General features: G+C 33.8%; 1 protein-coding gene across 11 annotated transcripts; it reads right to left on the reverse strand.

Moving 5' to 3' along the window:
• Positions 1-1,420: 1,420 nt before the first annotated feature.
• LOC137027986 (uncharacterized) lies at positions 1,421-20,798 on the reverse strand. 11 transcript variants are annotated; one of them, XR_010896129.1, is made up of 9 exons: positions 20,604-20,798; positions 13,183-13,497; positions 12,677-12,973; positions 11,394-11,574; positions 10,531-10,591; positions 9,643-9,813; positions 9,476-9,514; positions 9,326-9,386; positions 6,942-9,232 (listed from the first exon to the last, which is right to left on the reverse strand). XR_010896129.1 is itself a non-coding variant. In XM_067396655.1 (6 exons), exons 1-5 carry the CDS (start codon positions 20,659-20,661, stop codon positions 3,214-3,216), a joined length of 798 nt encoding a protein of 265 aa, XP_067252756.1. In that variant the 5' UTR covers positions 20,662-20,798; the 3' UTR covers positions 1,421-1,502; positions 3,210-3,213. The 11 variants fall into 11 exon arrangements, 4 of the variants coding, with proteins under 4 accessions (XP_067252756.1, XP_067252758.1, XP_067252757.1 ...); XR_010896131.1 differs by lacking the exon at positions 10,531-10,591 and having other exon boundaries at positions 11,394-11,551; positions 20,604-20,797; XR_010896128.1 differs by lacking the exon at positions 10,531-10,591 and having other exon boundaries at positions 20,604-20,797.
• Positions 20,799-21,551: the final 753 nt, after the last annotated feature.

Below are 21,551 nucleotides of genomic sequence, written 5' to 3' on the forward strand. Positions count from 1 at the left end.
ACACTACCGTAAACATTGTGTTTACTGTTTTGTTTTGAACTGGAGTATAAATGTGAGTGTCATTGTTATTTTAAGTTTGTGTGGAATCCTATACAATAGATTTGTTTGAAATCATTGATTTATAAAGAACATGTTCATAATTCTGAGTATGTGAATTTTTGTGTAGTCCACTGATAGTGTACATAAGAACTTACTTATAATTTAAAGTGCACTTAAAGGTATATTTAAAGTATAATAATTAATACCTAAATATCGTAGTGTACTTAAAGTGCAAAACTAATAAAGAATTAGTAAACTGTGATGTTAAGTCCACTTAAAGAATACTTGTAGTATAAAACTACTAAACTAGTATACTGAGAGTACACTAAAAGAGAAAAAAAAACAATATATAATTAGTAAACTTGTAGTATGAAACTACTAAACTAGTAATTTACTGAGAGTACACTAAAAGAGCAAAAATAATATAATTAGTAAACTTGTAGTATAAAACTACTAAACTAGTAGTTTACTGAGAGTACACTAAAAGAGCAAAAATATTATATAATTAGTAAACTTGTAGTATAAAACTATTAAACTAGTAGTTTACTGAGAGTAAAAATAATATTTTATTAGTAAACTACAAGTATGATGGTGAGTTCACTTAAAGAACACTTGCAGTATAAAACTACTAAACTAGTAGTTTATTCAGAGTACACTAAAAGAAAACGTGTAAGTATACTTGCAGTGTAAAACTACTAAACTAGTAGTTTACTGAGAGTATGCATCAAAGTGAACTTTCATAAACTAAAAAATTGCTACAAGTAATAAAATAATAAACTACTAGTACACTCATAAGTTCACTTGCAGTACAAATGAAAAACATAATTATGAACTAGTTGTGCACTTAAAGTTTACTACTGTTACACTTATAGTACACTTAAACATATACTTTTATATACTTCAAGTGGGCCAATTTAGTCCCAAGCGGTATTAAAATAGTACACTTACATGTTTACTACTAGTAAATATTGACATTAGTATACTTGCTACGTAAAGTATACTTATAAATATACTTGAACATTACTCAAGTATACTTCATAAAATTAACTTGAAGTATACTTTTTTTCGTAAGGGTTAAGGGAGAGTAAAGCTTTGGGGAAATTTTAATCAATTTGAACTAATCCTTTAATTCTTTGGAGCAGTATATATTTAGGCTACATGTTTTGTGTATTATTTAAATTACTTAAAAATGAACTATATTAAATTTGAATGAGTTGAAATTGCTCAAGTTGAAATTTCACTAGTATTGGTCCCAACTACTGAAATCTTGGTATTGTGACACTGTTTCTCTGTGAGCGATGAAAGTTTCTTCCAGTTTCCCATCTTCAATTTCTATTTTAATGAAAGCATTAAAATAATAAATGTTACGTTGGCTATCATTGGCAGGCTCATCATGATTAGGTGACGAGTCGCTGATAGTCTTCAGAGTGTCAACCAGAGGATGAATCTGCAACACCATCAGCCTGTGAATAAAAAAACAGTTGTATTGGCAAGTATTAAAGAGCAGTGCTACTCTTACTGCACTGTTAAAAAAAAACTGTCAAATTTACGGTAAAATACCAGCAGCTGTGGTTGCCAGGAATATACCGTGAAAAAAATGTGGAATTTGTAAAAGACAATACGGTATACTGGTTTTGTAACCCTAAATTTGACAGTAGACAACGTATTTTTTTTTTTTACCAAAATCATGATAGAAAAAAACAAATATATTTGTCAATTATACAGTAATTTTATATAAATAAATGCAACTTTCCATAGCTTTTTACGGATATTTGCATTAAAAAAAAAAAAAAAGTTATAATATAATAATATATACAGTAATTTGTTGTTAATTCAACAGTAATAGGATAGACCCTATTATGGTAAATAACTGTAAAAAATAACAGAAATATGTTAAACCTTATTAAAACCTTTGACAGTAAAAAACACAGTGAAATTGTATAACAAATTACAGCATTTTATTTTGACCAGATACATTTTACGGTAAATTCCTGGCAACCACAGCTGCCGTCATTTTACCGCTAAAAATACAGTACAATGTAAGAAACACTGTAAAAAAAATCCCAGTAAAATTTACGGTAAAAAAAAATGGCAGCTGTGGTTGCCAGAACTTTACCGTAAAAAAATACAGTAGCAACGTAAAAAAAAATTGTAAAATTTACGGTAAAATAACGTATTTCATTAACTGATATAATGTTAATTTACCAACCTAATGAAGTACTAATATCTGATTTGTACCTTTATAATACACTGACAGTCACCAAACACAGTGGTGATAAGAGTCACATGATGAATCAAAGTTCATCACAAGCAGCTTTTCCACAAGCTGAGAAGGACAATACTAACATATAGAAGGCGCACAGTGTCATTCACACACACACTAAACACCATCAAGGTAACATGCATGAAATTTTAAAAATGCAATAAACATTAATTTAACAACATTAGATGTAACATAAAACCCTAATGTACATAACTGATTAGAAAAAAATGAGAAAAACTAAGAAGAAACAGTTATTTCAACGAAAATATATCAAATGTGAAGTGTCACGCAGGGAATTGTTGGAATGTCAATTTATGGATTTTCACTGTAAATTTTACAATGAATTGTTATTTTTCACTTCCAAAAACTGTTAATTTAACGGTATTTTACCATAAAATTACATTAAATGTACTGTTAGATCTATTACAGTTATTCACCGTATATAGTACAGAAACTTTCTGTAAACCAATTGACAGTTTTTCACTGCAGAATTTTTACAGTCTTTTACTGTTAAAATCATGGTAATTTTTTACAGTGTGGCTTTTCTAATAAAGTTGTACTTTCTGTTTTTATATTTTTTGACATTTAGATTATTTGGGAATCATCAATGTTTTTCTTCAGTTGTAAGATAAAATTGTTATATCCTGATTCCAGGCCAGTGTCATATTAGCCTATTGTTAAATAAATAAAATTATGATGATAATACATACATTTTTCTAATTATATAATAATATAAATGAATTCATGCCACTGTTCTTTTATAAAGTAATAGAGTATGAGAGCAGCGCTGTCTTGAAGAGTCAGATATTATTATTTCTGAAACAAAACATAATCACACACAAACATTTAATCAGCTCACAGATCTGAATCTGTTTTGGAGTCAGATTCAGTGTTCACAGTATCTCACCTGATCACTGCGCTCCGTCTGTACCTTTGAGGAATAACAACAAACTCAATTAAACACACATTACTTTGGTTAGAGCAAAAAATTTCCATCTCATTAAACCATCTGTATGTTACACTCACCTCTTCTTGCTTGACGCTTGCAACAGTAAATTAAACCAGCAGCTCCAGCAACATTCAGCAAAACAGCAACACATATTCCTGCTACAACAGCTGGAGACAGACCTGAATCTGAAATAATACAGACAGACAGTCATTATTTTTTTAGAAAATTACTGAGAAAAAAAACTTTTCTTTTACACATTGGTAATCAGTTGTACATTGATTTAACTGATAAATGGCTCCATCTGGTGGGTTTTTGAAGATCAGCAGCTAAAACAGCATCACAGCACTGTGAGATCAACTGGAAATATCAGCACAGAAAAACTGACTATTGAATATATTTTTCGGCTTTAATTTTACAAACTAATTTTTATTGTATGCTAATAATATGAGCATATCATTACTATGAACTTATTTCTTTAGAGTTCACTAAAAACATTTTAGATAAAGAGATTTTCACTGCATCAGCAACTACACAGTCACCATCTGTTAAATAAAACAACACACAGCATATCATCAACATCTCTTGATCTTCTCCTGAACCTAAGCACAGGCTCTACTCTTCAGCACAATGGTGACCCACAAAACTCAATTTTACAGTAAACTACTGGCAACAGTGTTGCCAATATATAACTGTTTTTCAACTTACAGTTTGTTACTGTTAAAATACATTTTGTGGGTGTGTCTTTTTATCTTACACCTTTAACCCTTTCAACCCCACAGGAACATCCTCTAGTGTCCACACTACAGAGTAAAAGTAACATTGACGCTGTGTTGCAGTGAGATAATTAAGTTAATATTTAAGTGATGATTGAGCATTAATGATGAACACCGGCTGTTAACAAGCAGAACCACTGAAAAGAGGAAAAAGAATGGAAAAAATATGAGCAGAAACTACAACTGTCTTCCAGCCATTACACATTATTACACTTATTACTGACCAGATTAACTTTATTTCTACAGAAGATCTTATTGAGTATTAACAGAAGTTTAGATGTTGACGTTTTGTTGAAAATGTTTGGTTTGATGTCACCATTAACTGTTACGTAACCGTCGGGATCATTAATATGTACACCCCCAATATTTGCATATACCAGCCCATGTTCAAGGCATTACACAAGGGCAGCCAGTATTAACGTCTGGATCTGTGCACAGCTGAATCATCAGACTAGGTAAGCAAGCAAGAACAACAGTGAAAAATGGCAGATGGAGCAATAATAACTGACATGATCCATGATATCATGATATTTTTAGTGATAAATTGTCTTTCTAAATGTTTCGTTAGCATGTTGCTAATGTACTGTTAAATGTGGTTAAAGTAACCATCGTTTCTTACTGTATTCACGGAGACGAGAGCCGTCGCTATTTTCATTTTTAAACATTTGCAGTCTGTATAATTCATAAACACAACTTCACTCTTTATAAATCTCTCCAACAGTGTGTAATGTTAACTTTAGCCTGTTAGCCATGGAGAATACTATTAAACTCATTCGGAATCAAATGTAAACATCCAAATAAATACTATACTCACCTGATCCGACGCATGCATGCATGCAGCATGAATGATGAACATTTTGTAAAGATCCATTAAAAGGGTTATATTAGCTGTGTGAACTTTGTTTATGCTGGTTAAGGCAGTCGAGAGTGGGGGAGCGAGAGACTTAAAGGGGCAGCGTGCTGAATTGGTGCATATATAATTATGGCTAAAAAAAAATCTATGGGGTATTTTGAGCTGAAACTTCACAGACACATTCAGGGGACACCTTGGACTTATATTACATCTTTTGAAAAGGGGTTCTAGGGCACCTTTAATTCTCAACAAGAACTTCTGTACATGTATGAAAGAAATAATGTCAAAGTGGTTTGTGAACTGGTTTCACACTCAGTGTGGCTAAAGTCAGTTGTAGTTCTTGTGTTTCTGCTCGTCTCTTCTCTTGTTTCTGGTCTTGTTCCTCTGTTCTTCAGTGATTCTGCTAATCTGGGGCCGTATTCACAAAACATCTTAAGGCTAAAAGTAGCTCCTAACTTGCCAATTTAGGAGAACTCTTAGTGGTAAGATAAAATGTTTTGTGAATACGGCCCCTGGTGTTCATCAGTGTCTGAATTCACTTATAGTTCTTTTTTCTCTGTTTCTCTCTCTGCGCTATTAACAGGTTGAGGGTTACCACCTGTGCTTCATTAGTCATGTGAGAGCTGTGTGCACATTGATTGGTGTATTTCCTGTTTACTATCGTATAAAACTGCAGAGAGCGCAGTGATGAAGGAGTGACAACGCGGCGTGTGAGGATTTGTTTACGCTTCAGTCCCAGACAGTAGTGCTGGTCGCGCTTCTGTTGTTCTTTGTTGAGTTGGGTTGTATTAAATTATGTGTTTTGAGTGGATAATTTTTTATACACATTTATGGGTAAAGTATGGTGGAGGATTCCGATATCTTTTCTCCTGGTTATGGTTTAGTTAAGGAGGGAGGGAAGTTAATTGTTGTTGTTTTTTTTTCTTTTGGTGTCAGGTAATTTCGTATTAATTCTTTTAGGTAGAGGTTTAATTCTTTTTCTTTTATATGGGTCCTCCTATGGAATTACATTTGATTCAAAAATAATAAACGTAACTTTTAAAAAAACTAATAAAAATATAAATTGAAACTGAATAAAATGTCTTTGAAACTTAAAATAAATCGCAAGCAAAATGTTTGACTTTGTTAGCAAAACATGCAGTGTATTAAAAACAGTTTCTTTTCTTCCTTTCACTGATCTTTACTTACAAAGCATTTCCAGAGTTTTCATTTGCTTCTGAAGTTTTCGTTTACAATCCCAGAGTTTTCGTTCGTCTTTCTGGCACAAATCTCTCGCGGGGGCGGGGCCAGCAGTGGTGTGTTCTCATTGGCTACTGAGTTTTTGATTGACAGCTTCTTCTTGACCTGGAAGTGAAGACGTCAGCGTTGTGTTTACAATTAAATGTGTGGAGGTGAGCGTCTGTAAGCGGCTTCTTATTTCATTTAAAGATATGAGTTTTGTTTTGGAATTTTATCTGTATTTATCTGCGGCTTCTACTTTATCGACAAACTTTTAGGAGCGTGAGAGATCAAACGCGAGAGAAAATGAATGTCTTGAGGTTTAATTGTACATTAAAGGTTATAGTACTGAAGATATTGCATAATGTCCATTGTTTTTGGAGAATATTTGATTATTTCTGATGATTCTTCTCTATTGTTGGGTCTGATTAGGTTGTGCTGTTACAGCCGTCAAGAAAGTCTCACTCCAACCAGGTAATCAAGGTTGGCAACCATGGCCATCACTCTACCCATTGTTAGCATATGCACATACACCATCACAATTAATGATCACTCAATTCTGAAGGATTCAAACAATATGAAAATAACAGTCGTGGCTTGCTGTAAGACGGTATAGACCTCAAAGGGCATTTCAGTACTCCACACAAAGAATGATCTTGTTGCCATTTTTTATCATTCTTATAATTTTATTTAGTTATTTTATTTAGTTAACATTATCATCTAACATATAAAAGTAGATTTTTTTTAAATCAAGTTTCAATTGTGACTTACATAAAAAAAAACAGTTGAATAAATGTAAATGAAAATATGAATCAATTCAAATAAATTTAAATTCTTTATTGTCACTACAGCATACACACAAGTATCAAAGTGAAAGTGTTGGATGCAATTATATTGTGAAAGGAACGACCAGAATCCACAAAACACTAACTGCATATTCGTGTAATGCACAGTATTCTCATGATATACAGTACATTACTATAAAAATGCACAAGCACCTATTATACAATACATGTGTAAAATTCATAAAATTCATTTTATTACCATTTTTTAAAAATATAGTGAATAAACTGTATTAATGAATGGAATGAAATGTTCATGTTGTCTGAATACATTTTGGTTTGACCGTATGACTTTCATTCTCCACATAAGCACAAATATCTTTAAGAAAATAGTCCATCTCTGTGAGCCCATAAGTGGACTGTAACCCATACACGTATGATGGTTGGTGGGAAACGATTGTTAATAATTAAAAGTTCAAATTATTAGTATTTTTCTCATCTATTGTTTCACTTCAGAAGACATCGATTCATCCATTGGGGTCGCATGGATTACTGTGTCTTTAGGACTCGAAGACATGTATTATTTTCCTAAAAATACTAATTCATGTTTATCTGTAGAAAGAAAGTAATATGCATCATGGACGGCATGAGTAAAATATATGAGAATTTTTTTGGGGTGAACTATCACTTTAACATTCATATGTTGTTGGTATGCTAATCCAAGGTCAGTATTGACTAATAAGAATAAAGTACAACCTCTTGTGTGTTTGTGAACTGTGTGTTATTTTAATCTAGAGCTTCAAAAAAATTAAAATATTTGCATAATATCAGGTGTCTGAAGATCAAGATCCCAGTCAGTCAAAGGTGATGTGTCTGAACAAAATAAGATTCTTGTCTGATGGAGACAGTGGATCTCTGGGGCTCCCTCTTCTGGGTCAGCATCAGAATTTTGTTAACGGAAAAGTTGCTCAACTCACTGGAAAATAAGAAATCAGATGTATTATAATCTAACAATACAAACTGCTTTGAATTCCCACATAACAAATTATGCAGACTTAAAATATTTATTATATATCATTTCAGCCATAATTACTTTCATGTATTAGGTTTTGCATTTGGCCATACAGTACTGTGCAAAAGTCTTAGCTTTGTTGTTTTAGCAATGTTTTAAATGACCACCCATTTTTATTATTTGGTCTTTATTACAATGCAAACAGAAAATACAGGAAATATGCACACAAAAAAATCAGAACAAAACTGATTCTTTAAGCAAAAATCAGTATTTAATGTGACCTCCTAGACTTCCAGTTTTTTCAAAGGAGAAACGTCTGATCAGATTTTGAAAGTTTTCTTGGCCTTTCCAGTCATTTTCCACTCCATTTAGGTTTGAGAGAGCCAGGTTCTCACTATTACTCAAGTGTAAGGAGAGGTCACTAAATACTTGCCACTTTAGCCTGTAGACGTCTTTTTTTCTGTTTTTTAATAATGCTTACAAATTTAAAATTTATCCTGGTCATATTCTAATAAGAAGTCTGAAAAAAATTATATGGCCACTACCATTGCTAAAACAACATCTAATGGTGTCCTAAGACTTTTGCACAGTACTTTATATGTATTATTATTAAAGACTACCTTTTCCCCTTTAAATATGATCTAATCAAAGGCTGTATATACAGTACATAACCAGATCCTGTAATGATTGGGTTAAATCAAGACAACACTGCTGTATAAGGTGGGCTCTAAATGAGCTCTAAAATACCTCTCCATCTGAAAAAGCAAAAGCAAGTAATGTTACTTATATTGATTTTGTAAACGTAAAAAATACTAACTTACCGCGAGCATCCAGATAACGACGATGATTGATGATAATGATGATTATATCATTCGTCTGTGCTAAGCCTAAGAAATCATCTCACCATAGTAGCAGCAGATACAGATAAAATAATAAAAACGCCTATATTAACATCACTAAAATGAAATAAGAAGCCGCTTACAGACCAATTCAATTGCTGATAGATTGCAACTTACACTATTTTTCTACTAGAAAATATTACGCTATGACTGAATGCATTATTATATAAAATATTACACATACTAGGTTATGATTTAATGCATTAAGTCTGGTTTATTTTTATTAATTGTATTTGTAATAGAAATTGTTCAGTTACTTAAATATTTTCATAGTCATTTATTGTTTTCCTAATTCTTAAGGATTTATCACATTCTTCAGTATAGAGTTAGGGGATGAACATTAACTCTATATTTACATACAATAAATGATAGTGCTCAGAGTCATTTTCTCACACCAAACTTTATTTTTGTATTCTTTTTCATGAGGTCCTACAAGTCATCCAGCTGTAAACAATGCAGAAAAAATGGTGAAAAAAATTTGGGTTGATAATGTATATATTACATATTAAACAACATCAAATAAAATAAATGCTTTACATTCTTGATGGGGAGATTTTTCATTTCTCGAGCAACTCTTCGGACAAATTCCTCAACTTCACTAAAAGAAAAGATAAATTCTGTTGTCAGAAATGTTGTGTAACACAAAAATCCAACAGTCTGTGTACAAACAAAAAATTTAAAACATACCTTGAGTGATAAGTGGGGCCCTGGAGGAACATCAGCCTCCTGCCAAGACAAATAAACCAATTAATAAAATTAAACAAAACATGCACACACTGCAGAACATAAACATGCTCATGTTCAAACATGTTACAATTTTTCACTATAATAAGATGTACACTTGCAAATATTACCGTCATGCTGACCGATCTATTAAAATGTGCCTGCAGATGAGTTTGCACTTTTTCCAGCCGTGTTGGTTGAAAAACTGAGGCATCACAAAAAGGGCAGTGAAAATGACTGCAGCATTTGGTGCACTGTTTTAGATCTGGCAGAGACCCCCCTTTTTGAACTGTAATATCCATCTGAGAAAAAATACACACAAGTCACACACAAATTTAGACAACCCAACAGTTCTACGCAGATTACTTGATATTTTGATGAAAATAAACTCAAGGCCGCATTTTACTCCAAAGATCGTATTTGTAATTATTACAGAACTTATTTCTAATTGTTACACTGTTATTGTCTATGATAGCACTTTGAGATTTGTAAAGTACAATAAAAAGAATGTGCAATATTATTTACACATACTACTAATAGTAAATGTAGTAATTAGTATGAAATAATAGTAGTTAATACAGCTATACGTACAGTAGACCTACATAGTACTAAAATATGTTACACATAATAATTGTATTATATATTATACATTTTATTTTAACATTTTTACTTTAACGTTTTTTATTTTGTTAGAAAACATATTAAGCATCCCAGAATGGTACAATAACACAGAAAATAAGAGCAGGCTGTAAATATAAAATAATGCTACCTTTCGACACTAATTTTGATCAAATCAAACACTGACTAAGCTAGCAATAATAGGTTATGCACCAACCGTTTGAAAATAACTGGGCAGAACACAATTCACGGCTTATTTGGTCGAACTATCCATCTAAACTAACATTATATACTAAAACAATCTATTCGTTTGTTGGTGTAATAAGGTGTCACATTGATTTATGCCATAAAACCTGGTAATTTTCAGGAATCACTTTAATAAAATTAATAACCTTACTCACTTGTCCGATGTTGCTACTTGCTAGCAGTTTATAATGTTGGAAATTATTACGGTTACACACGCTACAAAAAAAACAAACAAAAAAACAAGTTTATCCGAACAGCAGGTGGCACTGTCTGAAAAAGCGATAGTTCTGGGAGTGCAGGTCTGAGTGTGCAGTTGGGTCTCCGGGCCTGCCATAGACAGTAAAAGAATTGACACAGCGACCCCATTGGAACTCAATTGAGTCAAGTGAAGCCCATTTTTAGCGATTTTTAGCACTTCCGTTTCTGACGCGCAGACTCACACTAAGCTTGATGACGTCCGCAACCTGTCTGACAGATGTAAATCTTCTAGTAGCTGTGTGTGCAAACTGCCATCGTTAATCTTGCAGAGACGGTGAGCTTGAGCCGGGAGTTCTTTGGTGTGAGTGAGCAGGAGTAAGTATTCTGATTAATTATTTTGTATAGTATTTTAAAATGTAACGCCAGTACGCCATATTAAGATAATCTCCCCGATTGCCTGCGAGCTTCTCCTCCTGTCTGTACGGTTATTTCTCTACTGAGCGACAGAGAGTCAAGTGGTTATGACGCAATCGTTAGCCTATTTTTACAAAAACTGTATCTACGGGGCCATAATGTAACATAGAAGGTAATGGAGCCCTTTATACATTGTCGTGTATCTTTAGAAATAAATAATGGACTAATGGAGTCTTTAAACGCCTCAGATGTAAAGTTATTCGCTGTCAAAGTGACGCCAAAATGAATGGGAGTCAATGGGATGCTAACGCAAGTGAAGTTCTGCTACAAGATGGCGGCACCCGGCCGACTTCAACTTCCGGTCGACTTCCTTGGGCACTGGGGCCTGCAGCTTCACCTTACTCACCTCCACACATGTAATTGTAAACACATCGCTGACGTCTTCACTTCCAGGTCAAGTAGAAGCTGTCAATCAAAAACTCGGTAGCCAATGAGAACACACCACTGCTGACCCCGCCCCCGCGAGAGATTTGTGCCAGAAAACTCTGAGATTGTAAATGAAAACTTCAGAAGCATAAATGAAAACTCTGGAAATGCAAGTAAAGTAAGTAAAGATCAGTGAAAGAAAGAAAATAAACTGTTAGCAAAACATGCAGTGTATTAAAAACAAAGTCAAACATTTTGCCTGCGATTTATTTTTTTAAGTTTCAGAGACAATTTATATTTTTATTAGTTTTTTTGAAAAGTTACGTTCATTATTTTTGGATCAAATGTAATTCCATAGTCCTCCACCTGAGGTAACGGTTTGTTTGTTTGTTTTTTCTTATTTTGTTTGAAATACTTTTTCATGATTATTCTTCATTTCCTACTCCTGCATTACAAAATAAAAGGCAAATATGCCACTTAAACTGCAACCCAGCATTTAGTGACTTTTTTTTCAATTGACTCTGGGAGTGAGGAGTAAGAGATCCTCCAAGTCTCTCCACTTTTATTTGTTCGTTCGACCCCTATTTTCCCGGGGATAGAAAAGGGATAACGTAACAATATTATCTCAAACTATAATATTATTAATAAATTAAAAAATGTGCATGTAGCAGAAGTGTAAAGTCTCGTGGTCAGAAAGTAAAAGTCCTGCCATATGTTTATTCCACACATGAACTCAGCCAGCTGATTTCAGTGTTAAACTCTCCTGGGAGTATATGTGACCACACTCAAGAGTGTTAAAGTGTACAAATAAGAGTGTTAAATGAACACTGAAGCAGTGATAAAGTTAATGAGAAATTAATTGAGTGATGATTGAGCATTATTGAAGACACCTGATGATAACAAGCAGAATCACCAATGGAGAAAATCACAATATTTAAGTCACCATTATTGTTATCATCAGGTGTTTTCAATAATGGTCAATCATCACACAATCACATAATTATCACATTAACTTTATCACTCTTACTTTTACACTTTAACCGTTTTGAGTGTGGTCGCACATATACTCCCAGGTGAGTTAATTTAACACTGGAGTTTTTGCTGTCCTCCTGGGTGAAAAACTAAACTAATTAGGAAATCCAGGCGATTGGAACAAAATACTGAGGAGGACTTTAATTTTATGAATCTGGACTTTACACCTCTGATAAGTAGTTTGTTAAAAACAAGAATATTTTAAGAACAGTGCAGTTTATCTCTACTCACCATATACGGAAACACTGAATATTTTTACTAATGGCGATGGTCCTATCAATCGTTTGTAATGTCCAACATGTTCAGTTGTGATGTTTGTGATGGTCAGAGATCCAGTTTGTTTGTTCAGTTTCAGTCTGTCTTTGAATCTCCCATCAAGAACATCATCATATACAGTGATTCTGTCGTCCTGTTTATTGCTGTCAGCTATTAAAGCGTCTCCAAACATCCACTGAATCCGATCATCGTTTATTTCAGTAAGATCAGAGTCTAGAGTGACTGAATCTCCCTCCGTCACTGATATTTGATCTGTATCACCAAACAGAAACAGAGTTTAGACTTTTAAATAACATTATGACTGTTTATAAAAGTAAATAATTTGATATTCAAATTTCAAGAATATCATAAAACAAACAACAACAACAAAAAAAAAAACATAAAAGAAGCAAAATGGTGTTTGGATTAATATTGCGTCCGGTGATTAAAACATAAGATGGTGAAACAAATATTGAACTCACCAATAAAAGTGAGATAGAAACTCTTTCTCACACTGTTGATCAGTAGTCTATAATATCCTTCATGTTCAGTTCTGGTGTTTGTGATGGTCAGAGATCCAGTTTGATTGTCCAGTTTCAGTCTGTATCTGAATCTCCCATCAAGAACATCATCATATACAGTGAATCTGTCGGACGTTTCATTGATTTCAGCTATCAAAGTGTTTCTATTTTCAAACCACCACTGAATCACATCATCATCCTTCATTTCAGTAAGATCAGAGTTCAGTGAGACTGAATCTCCCTCCTTCACTGGCACAAACTTCACTCCTGCATCACCTGAAGATCAGAGTTTTTCACAGATTAAAAGTTTAAAATCACTTGATGTTGGTTTGATGAAGCTCCATTAAAATCCTTTTAATAATTTAAATGTGAAGTGATAATATTCATCAGCAGTTAAAAATACAAAACATGCTGACTAAAATGTGAAATAATTAAACAAATTTTGTATGGATCAATAACTTTTAAAAAGAGAGATAGGGTGTTATTTCACAGCGAAATCAGAGTTCAGTTATTTCATTAAGAGAATAATAGTGAATGTTGATCCTTTCTGACTAAATTAACCAGCAATTTATTACATGGGATCAGAACAGAAGTAACTGAAGTCATGAAAACACATTTTAAATTCACCAACCAGACACCACAAACTACAATGTCAGCAATTTAGGTAATTTTTACGATGAATTTTACAACAATGCATTGTATTCATGTTTTTACTGTAAATGCAAATGCATTATGGGACATTTTTGGACAGTCCTGTAATATTATTGTAAATGCACTGTAGAAGCATAATTTAACAGTCATCACATAGTATATGGTCCCTCTCTAAATAGTGTTAAAATAACACTGAAGCAGAGTTAAAGTTAGATAATTATGCAAATAATTACAGGTGCTGGTCATATAATTAGAATATCATCGAAAAGTTTATTTATTTCACTAATTCCATTCAAAAAGTGAAACTTGTATATTATATTCATTCATTACACACAGACTGATATATTTCAAATGTTTATTTCTTTTAATTTTGATGATTATATGACAACTAAGGAAAATCCAGTATCTCAGAAAATTAGAATATTGTAAAAAAAATAAATAAATAAAAAGGTTCAATATTGAAGACACCTCTAATCAGCTAATTAACTCAAAACACCTGCAAAGGCCTTTAAATGGTCTCTCAGTCTAGTTCAGTAGGCTACACAATCATGGGGAAGACTGCTGACTTGACAGTTGTCCAAAAGATGACCATTGACACCTTGCACAAGGAGGGAAAGACACAAAAGGTCATTGCAAAAGAGGCTGGCTGTTCACAGAGCTCTGTGTCCAAGCACATTAATAGAGAGGCGAAGGGAAGGAAAAGATGTGGTAGAAAAAAAAGTGTACAAGCAATAGGGATAACCGCACCCTGGAGAGGATTGTGAAACAAAACCCATTCAAAAATGTTTGGGAGATTCACAAAGAGTGGACTGCAGGTGGAGTCAGTGCTTCAAGAACCACTACGGACAGACGTATGCAAGACATGGGTTTCAGCTGTCGCATTCCTTGTGTCAAGCCACTCTTGAACAACAGACAGTGTCAGAAGCGTCTAAAGACAAAAAGGACTGGACTGCTGCTGAGTGATCCAGAGTTATGTTCTCTGATGAAAGTAAATTTTGCATTTCCTTTGGAAATCAGGGTCCCAGAGTCTGGAGGAAGAGAGGAGAGGCACACAGTCCACGTTGCTTGAGATCCAGTGTAAAGTTCCAAGGTCAACGCAGCCGTATACCAGGAAGTTTTAGAGCACTTCATGCTTCCTGCTACTGACCAACTTTATGGAGATGCAGATTTCATTTTCCAACAGGACTTGGCACCTGCACACAGTGCCAAAGCTACCAATACCTGGTTTAAGGACCATGGTATCCCTGTTCTTAATTGGCCAGCAAACTCGCCTGACCTTAACCCCATAGAAAATCTATGGGGTATTGTGAAGAGGAAGATGCGATATGCCAGACCCAACAATGCAGAAGAGCTGAAGGCCACTATCAGAGCAACCTGGGCTCTCATAACACCTGAGCAGTGCCACAGACTGATCGCCTCCATGCCACGCCGCAAAAATATATATATATATATATATATATTTTTTTTTTTTAAATATCAGAATATGATCTGTGGCAAGAAAGTATTACTGGTGAATGTAATATTTTAATAATGAATAACCACTTTTGGTCAAGAACAAGGTTAGTAAACTACTCTGCTTTGTGAAGCAAAAAAACTATATCACTTGATCATTTTGTTTCTGGTTTCTTTGCAACAATTGATGTGTTTTGGCTAATACTGTTACAAAGACCACAAACAGCCAAGAGTCAAACTGCCCAACTAAAGAAACACTGACCACCAAAATGGTGACCAAACATTTTCAATAAAACATCAACATCTAAACCTCTGTTAATTCTCAAAAAGAGCTTCTGCTGAGATCTTGAGAGATTTATTGTCTTCTTTTATCTTCAGTTGATTTCAGGCTGTGTGGCTTTAAGTCATTTGTAGTTGTGTTTCATTTTTTGATTCAATGTCACTACGATTGAATTTTTATTGAAATTTCAATATTTTTTCAACATTAACGTTGACACATTAACATTGATTTAACATTATTTCGATCATTGCATGCTATCTGGGATAGAATTTCAAAAATATTGATACAAAAATTTTTATATTTTTCTAGTCTGCATTTACATTGCTTATTATTATTCTTATTATTGCATAACAGCTTTACAAAAACCCATTTGTCTTTTTTTCATCAATAAACAGTTATCATATCTTTTGTTTATATGAACAGCTATCATTCCTAATTATATTTGTTAAGATGTGCATCAGAGGGATAACAAAATATTAAATAACAATAAAATATTTTAATAATATATGTTGTTTTATAGGTGTATAGTTGATTTCACAGTGGTTTAAATTGTTTTATTAACAAAGTTTGTTTGTAACATTTAGAATGTTTATAAAGAAAATGATCTACCCAATAATCTCGAGAGAAGGCCTATATTCAAAGCTGACTCACCTACGGTTTCTCAACAGTTTTTTGCATCTCTCCACCACATTTTACAGGTTTGGAAAAAAACATGATCATTTTGTGTGAGAACTATCCCTAGTATAAATATGTTAATATTTAACCTTAGTGCACTGATAGCTGCATTAATATTAACCATATAAACAACAAATAGTGAAAAAAATAATATCTGTATTTCATTTTTTTTTATTATTATTAGTGATGCACCTAGATTGGCCAAAAGAAGCAAATTGGCCTATTCTGATACTGGTTGCAGATTTTTTTTAAGCAAATTTATTTGTTTTTGTTCAAAAAATATGTGTAGCTCTTTGATATTAGAGCAAACACTGGATTTTTATCACAGTCCCAACAAAGATGTTAGGCACATGAGCATGATCACTTGTTTTTCATTTAACTTATTGTGTAATTTCAAGATTAACAGCAAAAACAGTCTGGTCTTACTTTAGCTTTGAGAAATTATGCTACATAAAGACACCTGCACAAAACACAATCAGCAGACGGACTGAATGAAATGCAAATTCACTCTCTGACAGTAGATGGCGCTTATGGAACAGCAGTGATATAGCGTTTCCATGGTTACCACTATACACACAGAAAAGCCATCAAAACTTTTCTTTTAAGATTTAAAGTTTGTAAAGTACACCAAGAAACTGACTTTATAAAACATTATTTAACGCATGATTAAGTGGATGTTAATTCTATGAGGATTTTATGTTATTTTTCAAAGGCCTAATAAATTCTTATAAATTTAAACGTACACCGTTAGACCTTGCCGGGCTTTTTTACAGTAAAATTACTATTACAGTATACTATTATATATATTATATATATTATATACAGTATACTAATATACTATTACTTATACAGTAAAATTTACTATTGATTATTCAGTTATTTACTGTAATCTACAGTATGTTACTGTAAAGATACCATGCACTAAATTAAAACTCGTGTTACCTCATTTCATTTGCAGAAACCAACTGCCTCAAATTGTCAGAGAGCCATTCAAATTTACAAACTAATTTTTATTATATGCTAATAATATGAGCATATAATTACTATGAACTTATTTAAAGTTCAATAAAAAAATCATCAATGTCTCTTGATCTTCTCCTGAACCTAAGCACAGGCTCTACTCCTCAACACAATGGTGACCCACAAAACTCAATTTTACAGTAAACTACCTGCAACAGTGTTGCCAATATATAACTGTTTTTTAACTTGCAGTTTGTTACTGTTAAAATACATTTTGTGGGTGTGTCTTTTTATCTTACACCTTTAACCCTTTCAACCCCACAGGAACATCCTCGAGTGTCCTCACACTGTTAAAAATAAATGTAAATTTACAGGAAATGGTCTGTATTTTTTTTTTACAGTTTATCTATGTTTTTTTCTGACAGTATTTTTCTGTTTTTAAACAGACATTTTCTGGCGCCCCTGCTGCCCGAAAATTACAGTTTTTTTACAGGATTTTTTTTTTACATTGCACTACAGAGTAAAGCCTCGGGTATACTTCACTTTCCGCGCCCGGATGCGTCACGCGCGCAGTCGCGTCCACGCAAGTTTCAAAGTATACTAACCACGGTTGCACGCGGATGACAGAGTTCGACACATGCGCAGTAAAATTTTTCTATACTCTTTATCAGACATCGTGTCATCAACCAAAATTCGTCTCGAAATTTGGGCTGCACACGGACGGGGTGTGAGGCTGGCCACAAGCCCTCCGCATGACGTAATTTTCGCAGACAGTGCACGAATGCGGACGGCCGAAGTATACCCGGGGCTTAAAAGTAACATTGACACTGTGTTGCAGTGAGATAATTAAGTTAATATTTAAGTGATGATTGAGCATTAATGATGAACACCTGCTGTTAACAAGCAGAACCACTGAAAAGAGGAACAAGAAAAAAAATACGAGCAGAAACTACAACTGTCTTCCAGCCATTACACATTATTACACTTATTACTGACCAGATTAACTTTATTTCTACAGAAGATCTTATTGAGAATTAACAGAAGTTTAGATGTTGATGTTTTGTTGAAAATGTTTGTTTGTTTTTTTCCATTAAAGCAGTAATATACTGTATAAAACAATGCATTCTGGGTAATATTTGTAATTTTCGAGAAAACAGCCTACAGGAATATACTGTGAGTTAACATCGCTCAAAGTCGACACTCAGAGGCTGTGTTCAAATCACACCCTATACTCTCATTCACTATTCCCTACATTAGTTCACTAATATAGTCCACTTGACAGAGTGAATGAAAAGAAGTGAGTGAATTCAGACACTGATGAACACCTGATTAGCAGAATCACTGAAGGACAGAGAAACAAGACCAGAAAAAAAGAGAAGAGAAAACTATACACACACACACACACACAGACACACACATACACACACACACACACAGTTTAACCATTCTTAAGGTGCTCTATGTAAGTTTTTGACTGTATTAAAGCATAAAATTACCATAATATGTTTGCTGATATTTATTAAATTAGTAAACATGCTAAGTTCACATACTCGTTTATCTGAAAACTCATTGCTACAGCCAGTTATTTTACTTTGAAATTTGCTTTCCATGTCAGAATTTCTGTTTTTGTTTTGGTCTGTGCAAGACCACACGCTGCATATTAAAGGTCCCGTTTTTCGTGGTTTTTTGAAGCTTTGATTGTGTTTATAGTGTGCAATATAACATGTGTTCATGTTTCGCGTGTAAAAAAACACAGTATTTTTCACATAATTTACTTATCTGTATACCGCTATTTCCACTGTCATAAAAACGGGCTGATGACTTCCTTGTTCTATGACGTCCCTCCTTCAGAAATACGTAATAGCGGTTCCTGTGTTGGTCACGCCTCTTACCATAACGTGTGCTGCACATAGTTTTACATGTGGATTATTGTGGTGTTGTGCCGAAAGAACACAAAAGACAATAATTCCCGAGAGACTGAACTCTTTAATCTCCACAAGCAGCGACAGAAAATGTACAACGTTAGCACTCACTCAGAAGAGTACCTCATACAGAAAACAGCCATATACATCAACATACTCCCCTCTTGTGGCCATTATGTGCACTGCAGTCCAACATTAACTATTGCAGTAAGGATACCACAATTATAATTTTCGGGAACCGAGTTAAACATAAATTGTAACCATTGATCTCTAAGTACAGCATCCCTGGGAAGGCCAAACAAAGGTGATTGAACTGCGGGATGAAAATAACAGCGTTTCGACGACATGGCGACAAACACTCTACAAACGCAACTCTTGTGTATTCCTGTGGGCGGAGGTTAGTCAAAAAACTGTTTTAGTGACGTCATTAAAGAAGGAAGTAGAGGGATGTAGTCCAAACTGGCCATTCGATGTAGGCGACTTCTGTTAAATAAAATATCTCGCTTGGCATTGAACTTTGAGCTTTAAAATTTTACAGATTTTATTTATACTCTAACAACAACATTACACACTAACTAAAGTTTGAAACATGGGATCACGAAGAACGGGACCTTTAAAACACGATATAAACTCATCATAAATCAATAAATCAAGCAAGCAATATTTTGAATATGGACTGCAGTACCCATTTCAACCACTAGCTATCATTCTTACATGAAGTTTTTTTTTTTTTTACAGACATGATGTAAATTTTGGATGTAAAATTGTTTTTCCACTCAGAGAGATGTGTTGTTATGCAGTTATTTTGATAGAGGGGAAACAAGATATATTCAAGTTTCAGTAGATTCTTCAGACATCTTTCTTTAAACACAAGTGTCAGCTGTTTGCTTGCTGTTTTCTCATTTTGTTGTGTTTATTTTGTTGACAGGACGTGCAGCACATAACTGTCATATCTAAGCAAACACATATTCATTTTTTTTTACCACTAGCGAAGAACGAAAAAGAACTTCGCCGTGAATATAACAAATCCAATACGTTACTCTACTTTTCAGTCATACCCATCAACGATATGAAAACAATAGAAAGATAAGCCAAAACAGACATTTTAGGAAATTTAGAAATCCAGGTCAGGACGGAAAAAGAGGACGTTCGTTCACCCTAGTTACAGCTGTTTAGAGACATAGGAAATTAAACTTTAAGATCCATTTGTAACGATTGTTGTCTTCAGCGTAGCCTATACGAACGGCCCCACCCAACCCGCATTCCAGACCGGAGACGCTGGATCGAATCCCGCTCGGAGCGGAGAGAGGATCTGAAGGGTTAGCCTACATATTCAGCACATATGGTGTGAGCCAGTTCTCCAGATAAATGTGCCTAAAACTATTTAATCATTGCTGTTTTTTAAAGGAAGAATAAGTTTAACAAGTAACTAAGTGACTTACCGTGAACGATGAGTGCAAACACTGCGAACACACAAACAATATCCTTATTTTTCAGCATGTCTGCAACAATAGCCTCCGTGGAGCTGTTTCACATTTTCTTGCTTCTCAGAAACGGGAGGAGTAATTATTGGAAAACCTTTTCTTTTTTTACTTCAAAAATACAAATTACGCAACAGTAAAAGATACAGAAAAATACCATTGTAAAACATTTAACCCTCTACGGTGTTGCCTCCAGGCAACATGGTCTATTTTAGTTTGTTTTTAATAAAATAAGGCACCAATTGATTGATCAAACGTATCTCAGGACAGAATAACTCAAATACTAATCAATTAAAGTGCAAAAAAGAATATAACATGATCAACAGGGGTCCATTTTGTGTCCTGTATCAGCACATGTGCACTTGTCACATGACTCCATATTTTCTCCATTGAAAAGTGCTTTTTTCACTTGTTTGTAATCATTTAATTACCCACAAAAAATATGAGTCACCTTCACTGGCACGTAAAGAAGTATTTTTAAGAACTTTACATTATATATCATCAAATGTTTTAGAGAAAATAACAAAAAACTGTGTTGCCTCAAGGCCATACAGGCATAATAGGTTTGAATGCAAATGTATTGCATTTGTAAGGAAAAGAGTTAGAATTATCTAAATATATGTGCATTTTCACATAACTTCGTAATGCACTTATAAGAAAACTAATTCACATACTATATCTGCATATATTATGATCTGCACAAAGCCAGTTTATGAGGGTGATGATGAGGAGTTAATGAGGGGTCATTCTGTGATGAGGAAGATGAAATCATAGTGACAATCCATCAGGGAGAGAGTGAGGGTGAGAGAGAAGATGGAGATGAGGATGAATATGGATATGATAACTTGATATAATAACATAAAAATATGATGGTTTGGTGATAATTGTGTTCCACTATGGTACAATGTT

The sequence above is a fragment of the Chanodichthys erythropterus genome, chromosome 10 (genome assembly GCF_024489055.1).
Source record: "Chanodichthys erythropterus isolate Z2021 chromosome 10, ASM2448905v1, whole genome shotgun sequence".
NCBI lineage: Eukaryota > Metazoa > Chordata > Actinopteri > Cypriniformes > Xenocyprididae > Chanodichthys > Chanodichthys erythropterus.

Bases quoted from the DNA above. Each gene is read 5' to 3' on its own strand.
- LOC137027986 (XM_067396655.1), bottom strand. From the start codon at position 20,661: ATGCTGAAAAATAAGGATATTGTTTGTGTGTTCGCAGTGTTTGCACTC. The intron at 13,498-20,603 runs GTAAGTCACTTA...TCTGATCTTCAG, and splicing joins GTTTGCACTCATCGTTCACG to GTGATGCAGGAGTGAAGTTT. The intron at 3,437-12,676 runs GTGAGTAGAGAT...GTATTATTTCAG, and splicing joins ATTCAGTGTTTCCGTATATG to ATTCAGGTCTGTCTCCAGCT.